Below are 18,640 nucleotides of genomic sequence, written 5' to 3' on the forward strand. Positions count from 1 at the left end.
GTTCTTGTTACCTCGGTGAACGTAACTCCTAAACGCTACACGACCAAATGACGGGCTCTTCGTGAATGAACTCAAATGTGATAAAGCCAAAAATCCTCTTTAAATGCTTCCCTGACTACCATGGAAACATTTCTGTCAATTTCTGTGCTTCATGTATGGAAACAGATAAATGAATCAGGACGGGTGGGCGGGGTCTATTATATTTACATATATACATAATGCATTAGCACTATGTTTAGGATACAAAAACATACATAATGTACACTGCATCCGGAAAGTATTCACAGCGCTTCACTTTTTCCACATTTTGTCATGTTACAGCCTCATTCCAAATTGTATTAATTTAATCTCTTACCTCAAAATTCTACACAAAATACTCCATTATGACAATGTGAAAAAGTTTTTTTTTTTTTTTAACTTTTTTTGAATTTATTAAAAATAGAAAACTAAGAAATCACATTTACGTAAGTATTCACAGCCTTTGCCATGAAGCTCAAAATTGAGCTCAGGTGCATCTTTTTTCCACTGATCATCCTTGAGATCTTTCTACAGCTTAATTGGAGTCCACCTGCAGTCAATTCAGTTGATTGGACATGATTTGGAAAGGCACACACCTGTCTATATAAGGTCCCACAGTTGACTGTGCATGTCAGAGCACAAACACCAAGCATGAAGTCAAAAGAACTGTCTGTAGACCTGCGAGACAGGATTGTCTTGAGGCACAAATCTGGGGAAGGATACAGAAAAATGTCTGCTGCTTTGAAGGTCCCAATGAGCACAGTGGCCTCCATTATTGGTAAATGGAAGACCATGGTTTGGAACCACCAGGACTCTTCCTAGAGCTGGCCGGCCTTCTAAACTGAGCGATCGGGGAAGAAGGGCCTTAGTCAGGGAGGTGACCAAGGCCCCGATGGTCACTCTGTCAGAGCTCCAGCGTTCCTCTGTGGAGAGAGGAGAGCCTTCCAGAAGGACAACCATCTCTGCAGCAATCCACCAATCAGGCCTGTATGGTAGAGTGGCCAGACGAAAGCCACTCCTTAGTAAAAGGAACATGGCGGCCCGTCTGGAATTTGCCAAAAAGCACCTGAATGACTCTCAGACCATGAGAAACCAAATTCTCTGGTCTGATGAGACAAAGATTGAAGTCTTTGGTGTGAATGCCAGGCGCCATGTTTGGAGGAAACCAGGCACTGCTCATCACCAGGCCAATACCATCCCTACAGTGAAGCATGGTGGTGGCAGCATCATGCTGTGGGGATGTTCTTCAGCAGCAGGAACTGGCAGACTGGTCAGGATAGAAGGAAAACTGAATGCAGCAATATATAGAGATATCCTGGATGAAAACCTGCTCCAGAGCGCTCTTGACCTCAGGCTGGGGCGAAGGTTCATTTTTCAGCAGGACAACGACCCGAAGCACACAGTCAAGATCTCAAAAGATTGGCTTCAGAACCACTCTGTGAATGTCCTGGAGTGGCCCAGCCAGAGTCCAGACTTGAATCCGATGGAACATCTCTGGAGAGATGTGAAAATGGCTGTGCACAGACGTCTCCCATCCAACCTGATGGAGCTTGAGATGGAGCTTGAGACTAAACCTCACTCCCTGACACCTTAAAGGGGACCTATTATGCTCATTGTTCGGCCCTTTGTATCGAGTTATGGACTCCTATGGAGCAGCTACACACAATAACTGGCACACAAAGCTTTCTACTTCTTTGACTTTTGTGCTTCTCGCTAAAATGGTCTTTTTTAATGTATTCCACCCACGGCCTGCCTCCAGGCACGCCCACTCCACTGTGGTTGGTGACACCCGAGACGCTGCCAATGAAAAAGAAAAGCAAGCATTTTCATTCTTCCAATGAAAAGCTTTAATTTTTAAATTACTTCCACGGTTCAAACAAGCTAACAAAATAGAACAGATCATTTTTCTACAAAAGAAGTTTTATGTATGAAAGCAGCCTAAAATTGCAAGCAAGTTAAGTTTCCCCACGTGAGCGTGTGCTGTACGTATATTTACGCCACGTAGGCGCCAGTCCTGTCATGATCACTGGAATGTGTGTCCATCGCCTCGGCCAAGGCTTGAATCTTTCGGGAACAAAAACCTTCCAAAGCCAACAAAAAGACAAAGTGAAGTAGAGCAGAAAACCGCGCCGCTGTTGAAGAGGCCTTTTCACAGTTGGGGCAGTTTGTCCACAGGCGTGTCAAATTTGAAGTCTGGAGGGAAGAGCTCGGCGGCACGAGGGTAGATGAGTCGATAGGACTGTCGGATTGTGACGTCAGCCACGCCGGCGATGTCGCCGATTTCTGTGGAGGCGCACAAGGAGTCAGGGCTGCCCAACAGAATAAGAGACTTGCTCCGGTTGTCGCTCACCTTTCTGTGTTTTCTTCTCTGCGGAGGCCTGCGACGCCATGTAGATGGCTGCAGCGGCCACGGAGATGGGGCTCCGGCCGGGCACCAGGTCCAGCTCTACGGCCTTCATGGCGATGTAGGTGGCGGCCATCTGGACTTGCTTTGGCAAGCCCAGGTTGGAGCAGAAGCGGGACATGAAGTCGCCGGTGGTGATGAGGTCCACGCTGGTCTCCAGAGCCTTGAGGATCAGCTTGAAGCACCTGCCTATCTCCTTCTTGGAGATGCGGGACACGGCACAGATCTCTGCAGAGCAGGGAATTTAAGGCTAACGTTGGAATCTAACAAGAAAAAGTCTGAATTTTCCAAGAATAACAAGGAATGTTAAGGTTACATTATGTTACCTTACACTGCAGTGTCAAAAAGTTATCCTCCCCTTCCGTGTGGAAGTGGTAACTTTTTGACTTCTTAAGTTTAGAAAAGTTTCAGGCTAACTGGTTAGCTGCCGGGCTGCACGGCGGACGAGTGGTTAGCGTGCAGACCTCACAGCTAGGAGCTGGGAGTTCAATCCCACCCTCGGCCACCTCTGTGTGGAGTTTGCATGTTCTGAGTCCTGAGGAGAAGTCCCGAGTTCTCTGAGGAAACCGGAGTACCCTTGGGCCATCTCTTCTACCCCGTGCATGCGTGGGTTTTCTCCGGGTACTCCGGTTTCCTCCCACATTCCAAAAACATGCTAGGTTAATTAGCCACTCCAATGAATGAATGGTTAGCTGGCTAACATATGGAATACTTACCACAAATCTGCTGTTTCCACGTGTATAGTAGTACAGTAGTAGTTTATAGTAGTACAGTAGTAGTGTATAGTAGTAGTGTATAGCAGTAGTATAAGAGGTGCTGACCTTTAAAGGTTCTGGGGACACCCTCCTGTCTGCAGGCGATGTAGAGACAAGCCGATGCGATGGCGTCATTTGCTCTCCCTTTCAGGCTCTTCTGTTCATAAACTTGCTTAAATAAGTTGTTGGTTCTGTCCTGTGAAGTCAACATGAACACAGAGTCAAGATGCTGGAGGTTACGGAACCTCCGGATCAGTCCACTGTACGCTTACGATGATGTTCCTGGGCAAGTTGATGCGATCTGCCATGGTGGTGATTTCTTTGAAGGCATTCAGCATGGCTCGGTCAGAACTGCTCATGGTGCGACGGTTCTGGTACTTGGAGTTGCCAAACTCGTCAAAACTCGCAGCACCTGTTCCCTGTGGTGGAGACCATGTATGAGTAGATGTCTTCTCCATACAGAAAGAGTGGAGAAGATTGTCCGGAGGATACCTTGCTGATCATGGTGGTGAGGTCTCCTCCATTCAGCAGTGTATTCTGGGCATCGCCCACTCGGGACGGATCTTTGAGGGCTTTCTCGTTGGAAAACGTTCTCCATTCTGAGCCGACATCAATTACTCGATCACCTGAACGGGCACGACGGAAACATCACGTTTGTCAAAAAAAAAAAAAACACCTATTCAATGTCAATCTGAGCAGTTTTAAAGCTCATAGTCAACAAAGGTAACTTAGCATTAGCATCCCTTCCTTCCTGTTCACACCGTTAGCCGACGCTAGCACACCTTCACTCGGCTTCCCACAACACAGTTAGCCGACGCTAGCACACCTTCACTCGGCTTCCCACAACACAGTTAGCCGACGCTAGCACACCTTCACTCGGCTTCCCAAAACACAGTTAGCCGACGCTAGCACACCTTCACTCGGCTTCCCACAACACAGTTAGCCGACGCTAGCACACCTTCACTCGGCTTCCCACAACACAGTTAGCCGACGCTAGCACACCTTCACTCGGCTTCCCACAACACAGTTAGCCGACGCTAGCACACCTTCACTCGGCTTCCCACAACACAGTTAGCCGACGCTAGCACACCTTCACTCGGCTTCCCACAACACAGTTAGCCGACGCTAGCACACCTTCACTCGGCTTCCCACAACACAGTTAGCCGACGCTAGCACACCTTCACTCGGCTTCCCACAACACAGTTAGCCTACGCTAGCACACCTACACTCGGCTTCCCACAACACAGTTAGCCGACGCTAGCACACCTTCACTCAGCTTCCATAACACAGTTAGCCGACGCTAGCACACCTTCACTCGGCTTCCCACAACACAGTTAGCCGACGCTAGCACACCTTCACTCGGCTTCCCACAACACAGTTAGCAGACGCTAGCACACCTTCACTCGGCTTCCCACAACACAGTTAGCCTACGCTAGCACACCTTCACTCGGCTTCCCACAACACAGTTAGCCTACGCTAGCACACCTTCACTCGGCTTCCCACAACACAGTTAGCCTACGCTAGCACACCTTCACTCGGCTTCCCACAACACAGTTAGCCGACGCTAGCACACCTTCACTCGGCTTCCCACAACACAGTTAGCCGACGCTAGCACACCTTCACTCGGCTTCCCACAACACAGTTAGCCGACGCTAGCACACCTTCACTCGGCTTCCCACAACACAGTTAGCCGACGCTAGCACACCTTCACTCGGCTTCCCACAACACAGTTAGCCGACGCTAGCACACCTTCACTCGGCTTCCCACAACACAGTTAGCCGACGCTAGCACACCTTCACTCGGCTTCCCACAACACAGTTAGCCGACGCTAGCACACCTTCACTCGGCTTCCCACAACACAGTTAGCCGACGCTAGCACACCTTCACTCGGCTTCCCACAACACAGTTAGCCGACGCTAGCACACCTTCACTCGGCTTCCCACAACACAGTTAGCCGACGCTAGCACACCTTCACTCGGCTTCCCAAAACACAGTTAGCCGACGCTAGCACACCTTCACTCGGCTTCCCACAACACAGTTAGCCGACGCTAGCACACCTTCACTCGGCTTCCCACAACACAGTTAGCCGACGCTAGCACACCTTCACTCGGCTTCCCACAACACAGTTAGCCGACGCTAGCACACCTTCACTCGGCTTCCCATAACACAGTTAGCCTACGCTAGCACACCTTCACTCGGCTTCCCACAACACAGTTAGCCGACGCTAGCACACCTTCACTCGGCTTCCCACAACACAGTTAGCCGACGCTAGCACACCTTCACTCGGCTTCCCACAACACAGTTAGCCGACGCTAGCACACCTTCACTCGGCTTCCCACAACACAGTTAGCCTACGCTAGCACACCTTCACTCGGCTTCCCACAACACAGTTAGCCGACGCTAGCACACCTTCACTCGGCTTCCCACAACACAGTTAGCCGACGCTAGCACACCTTCACTCGGCTTCCCACAACACAGTTAGCCGACGCTAGCACACCTTCACTCGGCTTCCCACAACACAGTTAGCCGACGCTAGCACACCTTCACTCGGCTTCCATAACACAGTTAGCCGACGCTAGCACACCTTCACTCGGCTTCCCACAACACAGTTAGCCGACGCTAGCACACCTTCACTCGGCTTCCCACAACACAGTTAGCCGACGCTAGCACACCTTCACTCGGCTTCCCACAACACAGTTAGCCGACGCTAGCACACCTTCACTCGGCTTCCCACAACACAGTTAGCCGACGCTAGCACACCTTCACTCGGCTTCCCACAACACAGTTAGCCGACGCTAGCACACCTTCACTCGGCTTCCCACAACACAGTTAGCCGACGCTAGCACACCTTCACTCGGCTTCCCAAAACACAGTTAGCCGACGCTAGCACACCTTCACTCGGCTTCCCACAACACAGTTAGCCGACGCTAGCACACCTTCACTCGGCTTCCCACAACACAGTTAGCCGACGCTAGCACACCTTCACTCGGCTTCCCACAACACAGTTAGCCGACGCTAGCACACCTTCACTCGGCTTCCCACAACACAGTTAGCCGACGCTAGCACACCTTCACTCGGCTTCCCACAACACAGTTAGCCGACGCTAGCACACCTTCACTCGGCTTCCCACAACACAGTTAGCCGACGCTAGCACACCTTCACTCGGCTTCCCACAACACAGTTAGCCGACGCTAGCACACCTTCACTCGGCTTCCCACAACACAGTTAGCCGACGCTAGCACACCTTCACTCGGCTTCCCACAACACAGTTAGCCGACGCTAGCACACCTTCACTCGGCTTCCCACAACACAGTTAGCCTACGCTAGCACACCTTCACTCGGCTTCCCACAACACAGTTAGCCGACGCTAGGACACCTTCACTCGGCTTCCCACAACACAGTTAGCCGACGCTAGCACACCTTCACTCGGCTTCCCATAACACAGTTAGCCTACGCTAGCACACCTTCACTCGGCTTCCATAACACAGTTAGCCTACGCTAGCACACCTTCACTCGGCTTCCATAACACAGTTAGCCTACGCTAGCAACGGTAATGTGGGTTGATCACACAGGCTTTAAAAAATATAATCAATGGCCTATCACCCACCCTTGATTGATATATTTATGCAGGCCTGCCACGCATCTGCCATACATCGACATACACTCCCACAGTACTGCTAGTCAGGTGACACAAGAAACAGATCAACACTGTAGACCAGGCTAACTCATTAGCCTCCAATGTATTTATCTTAAACCTAGGCAAAAACCTACCACTTCCACACGGAAGAGGGGGCCACATCCAACCACGAAACAGCCATCATTTATGAACTCATTCATGACCAAAGACGTATTTAAACATCTTAAATGTTTTTGTTGCACAACAAGCACAAAGAGGTGATGATGCAACTCTACAACCGAAGAGCCCCATGTTTGGTGCAGTTCAGACGTGTATTTTGGAAGAGCACTGCATTTTCCCATTGAAATATTCATCTCTCGGCATCAAACCCAAATCTTTTCAATCTCCTACAAAAATAAAGGACTACTTCTGAATGTTTCTCTCCCCAAAGTTTGCTCCACCTGCTGAGGGAATTTCGACTTACAGTACTTCCTTCGTTACGGTCAGGTCACAGTCTACATTAACAAATACGATTTTCGTAAGGTATACTCACCAACTACGAGGCCACACTCGGGGCAGATCATGTCGCCTGCGCGGTAGTCCTCCACCAAAATGGCATCAGGGTGGTTGGGACACTGAACTCTGGGCAGAGTCAACCCATCTCCACTACAACACAACACATGTCAAAGGGGGGCAAAAAAAGCACCTGAATGAAAATAGAAAACGATAGGAAAAACTGTTCTACCGTCAGTTGGCGGATTTGAATAAAGTTTGATGGGGGGAACAGCACCACCTGCTGTTGTTAAGTGGAAATAACTGGCCATTTCTCCGAAAGTTTTGAAGTGAATCTGAAAGCATTTATGTTTTGATCAGAGGGCTTTTGTGTGTGGATCTCCAAAGCGGACAACTAGCCCCTAACGTCACGTGACAATGGGAACATTTTGGTTTTTTTGGAGTTGCTAGAATTGTTTTTGTGTACTTGAAAGTGGTTCTATTATTGTACTGAGGGGACTTGAAAGAAATTGATTTTGGGGGTGAGCAAAACCTTTTTTGTGAGGTTCTGGCTTGATTTGAACTTGCCAAAGTCCGCTGGGGTAGGCTCCAGCTCACCCTAAATACAAGGGGCGTTGGAAATGGATGGGCGATATCACGGTATCACTTTCCTTTCTCGAAGCTATAATTATAATAGTGTATAGATTATAGACTACAGAACCATATGATGAAACACAAACCGACGGACAAAACGGGATTACAACGGGTCGGTCTTTAATATTTCTATACAGGTTCCGTTAACGCCTTCATAAATGAAGCACAACATGTTTAAATGTGATGACGCTGCGCAATACCTACGACTGTCAACTCGAACGGGAAAGAGAAACACCGCTAGCTAGCTGGAATAATATCGCAGGTTATATCATGTTAAGCATCAGTGTCAACAAATATGATTTGAATGAAGTATATGAAAACCTGACGGCCAACATAAAGGACGGGAGCAACCGGTGAGCTGCCATGCTAACAAGATGCTACCTCTACGGTCGGGAGATTCGCGGGCTATTAAAGGACCACTTCGTGTTGTGTGTTATTTCAACTTCGGTCACTCGTTCATGTGTCACGGAGAAAGAAAGTAATGGCGTTATATCTGGTTGTGACGAACGAAGACGGCTGTACTCACCGGCTTGTCGACGCCATTGTACAACCTACGCTGACTCGAAACAACCCAATGCAAAACGCCAGACAGCCCTTATTTATAGATTTTTAATCACGTGGCCATTTCAGTACGGCAAGCCAGGAAACCCAAATTACTCCAAATGCGTTATTTATATAAATAGGCAATGATTTAATAATTAGTTATTTGTTGATTATTATTTAATTATTATTAATTATTTATATTTAAATACGCAAACAGAAATGGGGACTGTATGGTATTTTGTGCATGTCAACGTAAATAATGCCACACATATAAAGGAACAAATAAGGATATAATAAACAGTTAAATATACAATAACATAACAAATAAATAATGAATAAAATGCCAACATTTAAAGGCTTTCTTATCTTTGAAAATGTCAATGTTTAATATGCCAGAAAATATTTTCATGATTATTATTTTGCCTAATAGTTTTAAACGAGTCCAATGAGAAATATTCCAGATCCACTCAATGGGGCTACTTTTGGCATTTGGTGAACTCGATACAGCTACTTGATTACAAGATAGACATAAGACACTAAATTACTTTACCCAATTTCTAATTAATAAAGCACATTTTTGTGAAGGAAAAAAATCCAGTGAAACACCTTCAAATATGAGAATACACATGACCCGCTGCCAAACTCATCACTGATAAGCTGTGATGGATGTCAGTCTCCGTCTGGCTGTACCAGTCTGTGATTGTGTTTGCTGGAAACCAAAGAGTCACAAAGAATCACTTGATCGGAGCGACACAAATTTCTGCACTTGTCATGAATATGATACATATTGCTTCACAGGTCCATATATAATTAATTATTGTGTGTTTTGGTGAATGAGCATTTAGTGCATTTAAAAGGTAGAAAAGTGTGAAGTCCATTAGTAGGGTGTACTGAATGAATAATACATATTATACATTTCAAAGATTACAACTAAATTCCCAACAATCATGTGGTCCCATGAGCAGCAAGGTAGCCTTCAAGGTACAGTACTTGTACAGTCAGTGCCAGCAGCTAGCAGCCCAAGACCGGTTGAAACCTGTACAGGTTGGTGGGCACTCCCTCTGCCGGGTGCATCATCAACCAAATCCAGAAAAAGCTGGAAAATGATGCCATGCGGTTAGATTTTTGGGTCCTACTGACTGTTGAGTTAAAGAGGCAAGCAGATGGAAGGAAACAAGAGAAAACTTTAACAACATTAGCAAGGAATTATGTTTGTATTTTGTAAAGATAGTACATAGTTGAAGTGTAAGACCAACCCATAAAACACAGCTATTCAAACATGTGCTTATCCTAAAATGGATACATTCAATATCAGGCAAATTTAGCCTTATTTGATACCAGCATTCATATTTTTCATCCATCTATTTTCTTACCACTTGTCCTTATCCAGGTCACAATTGAGTCTTCGAGATGTGGGAGGAAGCTGGGGTAACAAGGATAAACCAGTTTTATTTATTATGAGGACAAATCCTCCCAATAATTAATAATAATTAAACAATTGATTTGGTTGCAAATAGGGTATTAACTTCATAAATGTACGTGTTATACTAGTAGGTATCTGTTGATCTTTTTGTCCGTTTGAACACGAACGCAGCATGGGATAAAGGCAGCAAGTCGCGTCTTCAGGAAGTAGCCGTCACTTGATTGTCCAATCAGAAGCGAGCAGAGCACAACAAGGGCTCCATGTTTGATCAGCCGCTCTCCTTCACCTACTCGGGCTCCGTGTCTACGCACTTTGGCCAAGGCTTCAAGCTAACGGCTATACTCGAGGGGGTTCCACCCGGGAGGATGTAGCCGTACTCCCACACCCAAATGCTGCCGTCACACCGGACCGTTTCAACAACAATGGAATTGGCTGACTGAACCCTGGCATGTAGGCTGTGGAAGAAATAACTGTAACCGCCACAGTGGCAGTAAGTACTTTACTCCCGCATACATTATCATCGCTACAAGATTGCAGTCCCGAGTAAATGCAAAACTTAATTTAATGAATGGCTAAAATGACTACATTAAATGTGTGTAGTTTCCCAGCAACAAGTCAGCCGAGTTGTGTCCCAAGACATCATTTAGAGCACAGGAAGACGTAGTGTGAGGAAATGTCATTTTTGTCCTGAAATGGATGGCGAAATCTACCCGATCCGAAATAAGGGAGCATAACTTGTTCTCCAACTACTCTACACCACTTTATTATGTTTGAATGTACATAGGCACTGTCATGCTGCCATCAGTCAATGCGGCGTTTACTTGACCTCGGAGAGAGATGAGGCACGATTCTTTTTCGCTATCTATTTCCTCCTCGGCACCGTGGAATGGCTGTCTGTGTTTTGATTTTTGTGACATACGAACTGTGGTTACATGTAGTGCTCCACTGACGATCAACAAACACACCGAGCCGCATCTCGGCCAATTGACACTCGTGCACGTGAACGTCACACACGAAAGTGTTGTGACATTTAAGTGTCCTTGTATTCACCGATGGAGACCGATGACTCCTAGCGAGCACAATGGGCTGTGTTGCTTTTCTTTATAGCGCCTGTTCAAATCGCCTGTTGAACTTTGGCCCCTCTGTAATGGTTGGTGGTTGTTAGCAAACACCGCTTGCATCGTGTCACTACGACAGCCAGCAGTTACACGTTTGTAGAAATACCTTCATAGATCATTTATTATAACTGATTCAACAACACCGCTAAAACACATTTTACCACTTCATGTCCCACTGTTGACACAAGCAGTAGCCATCTTGAATGTTGCATTCACTGGGTGCTTGTTCTCCTTCATTTTTGACTTGGAACGCAGCATTACATATTTATATGTATAATGATTGTTAAATTAACACATTTGTGGTCTGACCGAAAAGCCAAAACAAAATGAGTACACTTAATTAGGGAGACAGAACACAGACCTATCATTATCTCATGAATCATATTTGTCAGATTGGAAGCTATGTTGTTAGCTCACCAGCTAGCGGCCACCTTGAGTCCCTACAGCAGGGGTGGGCAAACTACGGCCCGGGGGCCACATGCGGCCCACCAAACGTTTGAATCCGGCCCACCAGTTGCTTTTAAGTATTTCAACTTTTAACATACCAGCTGGCAACATGACTTGATGTCTTATTCAGTAATAAAAAAAAAAAAAAATCGTAGTTTGATGTGGTCTGATGTTTAAAGTGCTCCTGAAAAAAGGAAAGAAGAACATATAGCTGATAGCATGACAATTAAAATTAGACAAATAATTCAAGGCGTAAAATTATTAAAAATTATTAAAAATTATTAAAAATTATTAAAAATTATTAAAAAATTATTAAAAATTATTAAAAAATTATTTAAAAATTATTAAAAAATATTAAAAAAATATTTAAAAAATATTAAAAAAATATTAAAAATTACTAAAAATTTATTTAAAAATATTTAAAATGATTAAAACTTATTAAAAATATTAAAAATCATTAAAATTATTAAAATTATAAGCGTAAAATCATGTGTGTTAAATATATGTTCTGGCCCCCCGCACAATTTTGTTAACTCAATGCGGCCCATGAGTCAAAAAGTTTGCCCACCCCTGCCCTACAGCATAAGAGTTGCGCAATGTGCTGTAAACAGTGAACAATAGTGTAACAAAAGTGTCTACAGGGCTCTAATGTTGTTAAAAAATATAATACAAAAAAATATTCCATTTATTAACACTGTTGGAGAACATCCTATATCACCAATACAATACAGTACAATACAGTTGAGTGCAAGTGTACAGCTCTAATCATGCAGAGACTAGAGACGAGGTGGACAACTATAGCTAGCTGGAGAGACAGTGGAGCCAGGCAAAATATGTAAAGAAAGATGGTAGAATAGTCCAACTTCAATGCAGTCATCCCTCCTTTATCGCGGTTTCCTGGTTCCAGACCCGACTGCGATATGTGAATTTCCGCAAACTCCGAGTCTATTAATAACAGAATGTTTTCTTAGTTAGAGCATAGAAAATCTGTTTATAACTTTCTAAATGTTGTTTTTAACATTATTAGAGCCTTCTAAATGTTGTTTTTAACATTAGAGCCCTGTAGACATGACGTAGCACCGTGAAGTCACTTTCATTCATTCATTCATTTTCTACTGCTTTTTCCTCACGAGGGTCGCGGGGGGTGCTGGAGCCTATCCCAGCTGTCTTCGGGCGAGAGGCGGGGTACACCCTGGACTGGTCGCCAGCCAATCACAGGGCACATATAGACAAACAACCATTCACACTCGCATTCATACCTATGGACAATTTGGAGTGGCCAATTAACCTAGCATGTTTTTGGAATGTGGGAGGAAACCGGAGTACCCGGAGAAAACCCACGCATGCACCGGGAGAACATGCAAACTCCACACAGAGATGGCCGAGGGCGGGGACCGAACCCTGGTCTCCTAGCTGTGAGGTCTGCGCACTAACCACCAGACCGCCGTGCCGCCGTGAAGTCACTTTTACACTCAATTATTCTTTGTTTACATCACATTGCGCAGGCTACGGGATCACTGCAGGGACAAAAGACGGCTATCGCTAGCATAGCCAGCAACTGAGCTAACTAGTTAGCTTCTCCAATTGACTTATTTTAAACTGAGAGTGGGGAAGAAGGACAAAGAAGCCCAAAACTGACACCTACTGATCAGTATGCTAATATACCACAAAACAGCAATCATTTATGAATGCATTTTTGAAAAAGTGCGATAGAGCGAGCAAGCGATGCGTCATAAAGTGTTCCGATGATAGTGCTCAGTTCATTGATTGTCGTTATTTCCGTTGCAGTAATGTTCACAGTGACAGAGTTTGCATCCTTGAATGAAGTGCAGCCGACGTACCGTATCCTGAAACCATGGTGGGACGTCTTCATGGACTACCTGACCCTAGTCATGCTGATGCTGGCCCTGTTCGCCATGACCATGCAGATCACAAAGGACCAGGTAGCTTGCCTTCCTTTAATGGAGGAATCACAGGAGGCCGCAGGAGACGACAATCAACAAAGCACAGGGATCAAGACCAATTTGGACTTTCAGCAGTACATGTTTATTAACCAAATATGTTATCACCTTGCCTTGCCGTGGTATTCCAAATATTTCCCCTACCTGACCCTCATCAACACCCTCATCCTGATGATCAGCAGCAATTTTTGGTTTAAATTTCCCAAGACCAGCTCCAAAATTGAGCATTTTGTCTCGATTCTTTGTCGATGTTTTGAGTCACCTTGGACCACCAAGGCTGTATCCGAAACGGCCTGCGAAGACTCCGAGGAGAACAAACAGAGGTTGAGTGGCACCTCTTTTGCACATAATAAGGCTTCTTTGGAGGGGAAAGAGGACGGCTCAAACGCCGCCCCGAGCTCCCCCAAGCTTGGAGGGGTGGTCTCTGCAGATAAGCCCATTGCAGAAGCTCCTATCAGTATGCCCATCTTGGATAAAAAGGACGGGGAGCAGGCCAAGGCCCTGTTTGAGAAAGTGAGGAAGTTCCGAGCTCACGTGGAAGATGACGATTTTATTTACAGGTTTTATGCAGCGCAGACCATTTTCAAAACTGTCACGTTCATTACCATGCTTTCCCACACGTCAAGCTTTCTGGTTCAAATAAAGTTTGTACACATCTGTGAGAATGACGTCAAATCGTTAGTAGGGTACGGACGTTTTTTTTGTACGCATAACATGGCTTTCATGTTGGATAAGATGCTGATTTGCTACATAGCTCTGATGATAATGTATGGAATAGTGTGTCTCTACTCTCTCTTATGGATCTTCCGAGGACCTCTGAAGGAGTATTCCTTTGAGAAGGTCAGGGAAGAGAGCAGTTTTAGTGACATTCCTGATGTCAAAAACGACTTTGCATTCCTCCTACACATGGTTGACCAATACGATCAGCTCTACTCCAAACGCTTCGGCGTCTTCCTGTCTGAAGTTAGCGAGAACAAGCTGAGGGAGATTAGCCTCAATCACGAGTGGAACTTCAAAAAAGCCAGAAAGTGTGTGACGCGCAACGCACAAGACCAGCAGGAACTGCACCTTAAGAATCTTTTCGGTCTCCCCAATGTGGTCTTTGACCTCACAGACTTAGAAGTGCTAAAGTTGGAGAAGATTCCTGAAGTGAGATTCTCTGCCAAAGTCTCTCAGATGACCAGCCTGAGGGAGCTCCATCTCTATGAGTGTCCCGCCAAAGTGGAGCAGACCGGTTTTGCGTTCCTCCGCGATCATCTTTACAGCCTGCATGTCAGCTTCACGGATGTCGCAGAGATCCCCACGTGGGTCTACTTGCTGAGGAACCTGCGAGAATTTAACCTCGTCGGGAACTTGAGCTTGGAAAGTAACAGGATGGTTGGTCTGGAGTCCATGCGGGACTTGAAGCACTTGAAGACATTACACCTGAAGAACAACCTCACCAAATTGCCCACAAACATCACAGATGTGTCGCAGCACCTCATCAAGTTAGTGGTGCACAATGATGGCACTAAACTCCTGGTGCTCAATAGTCTGAAAAAGATGATCAACCTCATTGAACTGGAGCTGCTTAGCTGTGAACTTGAGAGGATACCGCACGCCATTTTCAGCCTGATCAACCTCCAGGAGCTCGATCTGAAGTCCAACAACATCCGGACCATAGAGGAGATCGTCAGCTTCCAGCACCTCAAGAGGCTGACGTGTCTGAAACTGTGGCACAACAAAATAACCACCATCCCGGCCTCCATCGGCCAGGTCAAGTCCCTGGAGTCTCTCCACCTCTCGCATAATAAACTGGAGTCCCTCCCTCCGGCTTTGTTCAAGCTCCCCAAACTCCGACATTTAGATGTGGCCCACAACTTCATCACGGTTCTCCCCCCAGATGTGGGCCTCCTGCTGGACCTGCAGCACCTGGATATCACTTCCAACAAGCTGGAGGTGTTGCCCAAACATATGTTCAAGTGCACCAAGCTGAGAGTGTTGTGCTTGGGCCACAATGCCCTCACCGACCTGCCGGAAGCCGTGGGCGAGCTGGTTCAGCTCACTCACCTGGAGCTCCGAGACAACTGTCTGTACAGGCTGCCTTCACAGCTTGGCAACTGCCGCCGGCTGCACCGAAACGACCTGCTGGTGGAGGACCACCTCTACGAAATGCTGCCTGTGGAGGTGAAGGAGAGCATCAGCCGAGACTACAGTATGGCCAGTAGCAGTGCCTTATAGCGCTAACGCTAACGCTAACGTAATGGGCTGGCCTGCTTGGAGGCATTGTATTTTTATGATGGCTACACAAGTGAATGTGGTTCCAAAGGCTTGTCTTACTTAGTTGGTCTCTCGACGTAGAAAGTCAATGAATGTGGACCTGGTGTTTGTGTATCGTCTTCAACGTCAAGCCTCTCAGGTATAATTGTCTACACGCTACATCGTGTTGTTCCACAATGGGCCCCCGAAAAACATTCGTTTTTCTCATTTTGTTCTGCACAAATACTTCAAGAATGTTTAACTGCTCCTTTTTTGTCACGGTTCAGGTTTTCAGGGTTTTGGTGGCATCTGTGTCACATAGATAATCAAAAACACAAAGTTGTGGAAATTATTTATTTGCATATCAGCATGTCAGCAAATGTCCTGTGAATTTGTCTTTGAGGCTGGCAGGACATTGACACCGTTTGTCAAGCTGTAAAATCGAAACCTAGGATAGACCTGTGTATGATATCACCCTTTGTGTTAGAAGAAAGAACTAAACCTGTCTGCCTTTTATATCTTTTCAATGTATTTTTACGTGTCGTAGGTCAATGTATTCATCATCAGAGCTGCTGTATCACCTTAGTGTCCGATGCTCACAAGCTGATATATCTTTTATGGCTCAATAAAAGATTTTTAATGACGCCGTTGCATCAATATAATCAGTACATATTTTCACCATAACATGATAACAGATGAGCGATCCTTGAACATGCAAGGATTGCTGAACTGCAAAAGCAAAGCCTCTTGCTTGACGCTGATTTGAAATGTCGTGTCCGATATTATACTAACTCTCAATTTCAGATACTGATATCAGCCGATACCAGTATGTGTAACATGACATGTGTCATTTGTTAAATATTGGTTTTCATCGGTATATGAGATTGGGTTGACGAGTCGATACGAGACAAGATTCTATCATTACCTTTGTCTTAAATAAAATTAATATTTTATAATAGTCACAAAAAAATACAGGTGCATTTTCAAATGTTTATTGGCCACAAATTATTGATGATCAACAACATTACGGGCTGCACGGCGGTCCAGTGGTTAGCGCACAGGCCACACATTTAGTAGACCCGGGTTTGATTCCCCCTTCCGGCATCTGTGTGGAGTTTTCTCCGGGTACTCCGGTTTCCTCCCACATTCCAAAAACATGCTAGGTTAATTAGCCACTCCAAATTGTCCATAGCTATGAATGTGAGTGTGAATGGTTGTTTGTCTATATGTGCCCTGTGATTGGCTGGCCGCCAGTCCAGATTGTACCCCGCCTCTCGCCCGAAGACAGCTGGGATAGGCTCCAGCACGCCCATGACCCTCGTGAGGACAAGCGGTAGGAAATGAATGAATGAATGAAGAATATTATGATCAGTATTATTTTGAGACCACTATTGCTATTGCTATAATATATGATTATATACATATAACTGTTACAATATCAAAATGTGACGAAATTTCTTGCTGCCTCACGATAATAATGACATGAATGAATTCAAAAAAATGAAAATGAACTCGATGGGCCAAACAGTGGAGCCTTGTGAGGAGCAATGCAAGGTAACAGCCAACCTTAATTGGCATCAGCTGTTGGGGTTTGATTGCGAGGCTGTGCCAGTGTGACTTATGGGTCTTGACGTCAGCGGGGCACTCATTGTTTCTTGCCGTTCGAGGCTGTGTTGGTGCTCCGGTGATGTGCTCTGAAAGGTAGGCATGAAAAACGGCGCATCATGGTGTGACCGCAGCCGTGGTTTTTTTTGATTTGCAGTGGGGTTGGCAGTTGGCGACCTGGCGTGTGTTTTGGAGGGCTTGCAGGAAGTGCTAAGATACGAAAAATAAGTTTAACCTTTTATGAAAGAAAAATAATGACCAACTTATGATACCGTGCACAAACTCATAATCAAAGTAATCACAGAGATGAAAGGAATTAGCGGTCAACAAAAAAAAATAGGGCAACCCTGCTCACCCTCTTTGTCTCTCTGGCCACACAGGTGAACAGGTGCCTATATTAATAAACCATCACCGCCCATATTCATTTGACCTACTTCCTTTATCCACGTGATCACAACAAACCTAAATAATATCATAAACAATAACAAACACCACTATTCAAATTTAAACTATCGTGCACCTACAAAATGAATCTAAATTCATTCATGGTCCTAATTATTAGGTTGTCACACATAAAAATTACCCATATTCATATCAATAGGAGATATGTAACAATTAAAAGCTTAATATTTCAAGTCCATAATACATATATTGTCTTCTTTCTTCTTGAATCAAAAGTCAAGCTGGGGGTCAAAGTGTCACAATGTTCAGCAGCTGCTCCTCATCCACCTTCAGCCTCCTGTAGTCGGCAGATCTTCGTTATTGGACGATCCAGGCGACTGCACGTTGTTGTGATCCGCACCTGCCCCACTAATCCTCTTCTATCTGGAAAGGTTTGAAGAACTTTTCCCATGAGCCAGGAATTTCAAGGTGCCGTGTTGTCCACAATAAGCGCTATATCTCCAGGGACAATGTTAGGGTTAGCTTTTGTTCGCTTGACTCTGGACCATCTCTGGACCATCTCTGGACCATTTCTGACGCTCCTGCAGTTGTGGTAAGTAATCCAATTTAATCCAAGCTTTGGTTCTAGAATGAGTGTTGTTTTCTACAGGAGCTACCGTGGTGGCAAAGCTGGTCCATGTTAACTGAACTACTTATCAGTTTGATCTTTATACTCGCCTTTGTACACAATAATACTAATATAGTAGAAAATGTCAATGTTTAATGGGCCTGACTGCTGCTCCCCCCCCCGATTCTGTGTATCCTTGCACGTCACTAGCATGTTTTGTGCACGGTGTGGCCTGAAAGGCGGTAGAGAACGTTAGTTCCGCCGCACCGCCGTTTCCGCTTGGACGCATTTAACTGCAGCACACAACTTCCCTTTGGAGAGCAACAGAGCTGTCTATTTTGTGGCGTAACTGCCGCT

General features: G+C 45.5%; 2 protein-coding genes across 2 annotated transcripts; one reads left to right on the forward strand and one right to left on the reverse strand.

Moving 5' to 3' along the window:
* Nucleotides 1-1,841: 1,841 nt before the first annotated feature.
* Nucleotides 1,842-8,527, reverse strand: LOC131125548 (transcription initiation factor IIB). The gene is made up of 7 exons (XM_058067196.1): nt 8,466-8,527; nt 7,347-7,459; nt 3,670-3,803; nt 3,450-3,596; nt 3,244-3,373; nt 2,369-2,650; nt 1,842-2,301 (listed from the first exon to the last, which is right to left on the reverse strand). The coding sequence occupies exons 1-7, from the start codon at nt 8,480-8,482 to the stop codon at nt 2,168-2,170; spliced, it is 957 nt and encodes a 318-aa protein (XP_057923179.1). The 5' UTR covers nt 8,483-8,527; the 3' UTR covers nt 1,842-2,167.
* A 1,600-nt stretch (nt 8,528-10,127) lies between these two features.
* On the forward strand, nt 10,128-16,329 carry LOC131125431 (volume-regulated anion channel subunit LRRC8D-like). The gene is made up of 2 exons (XM_058066996.1): nt 10,128-10,395; nt 13,259-16,329. Exon 2 carries the CDS (start codon nt 13,261-13,263, stop codon nt 15,649-15,651), a length of 2,391 nt encoding a protein of 796 aa, XP_057922979.1. The 5' UTR covers nt 10,128-10,395; nt 13,259-13,260; the 3' UTR covers nt 15,652-16,329.
* Nucleotides 16,330-18,640: the final 2,311 nt, after the last annotated feature.

The sequence above is a fragment of the Doryrhamphus excisus genome, chromosome 3 (assembly GCF_030265055.1).
Source record: "Doryrhamphus excisus isolate RoL2022-K1 chromosome 3, RoL_Dexc_1.0, whole genome shotgun sequence".
In the NCBI taxonomy this organism is placed as follows: Eukaryota; Metazoa; Chordata; class Actinopteri; order Syngnathiformes; family Syngnathidae; genus Doryrhamphus; species Doryrhamphus excisus.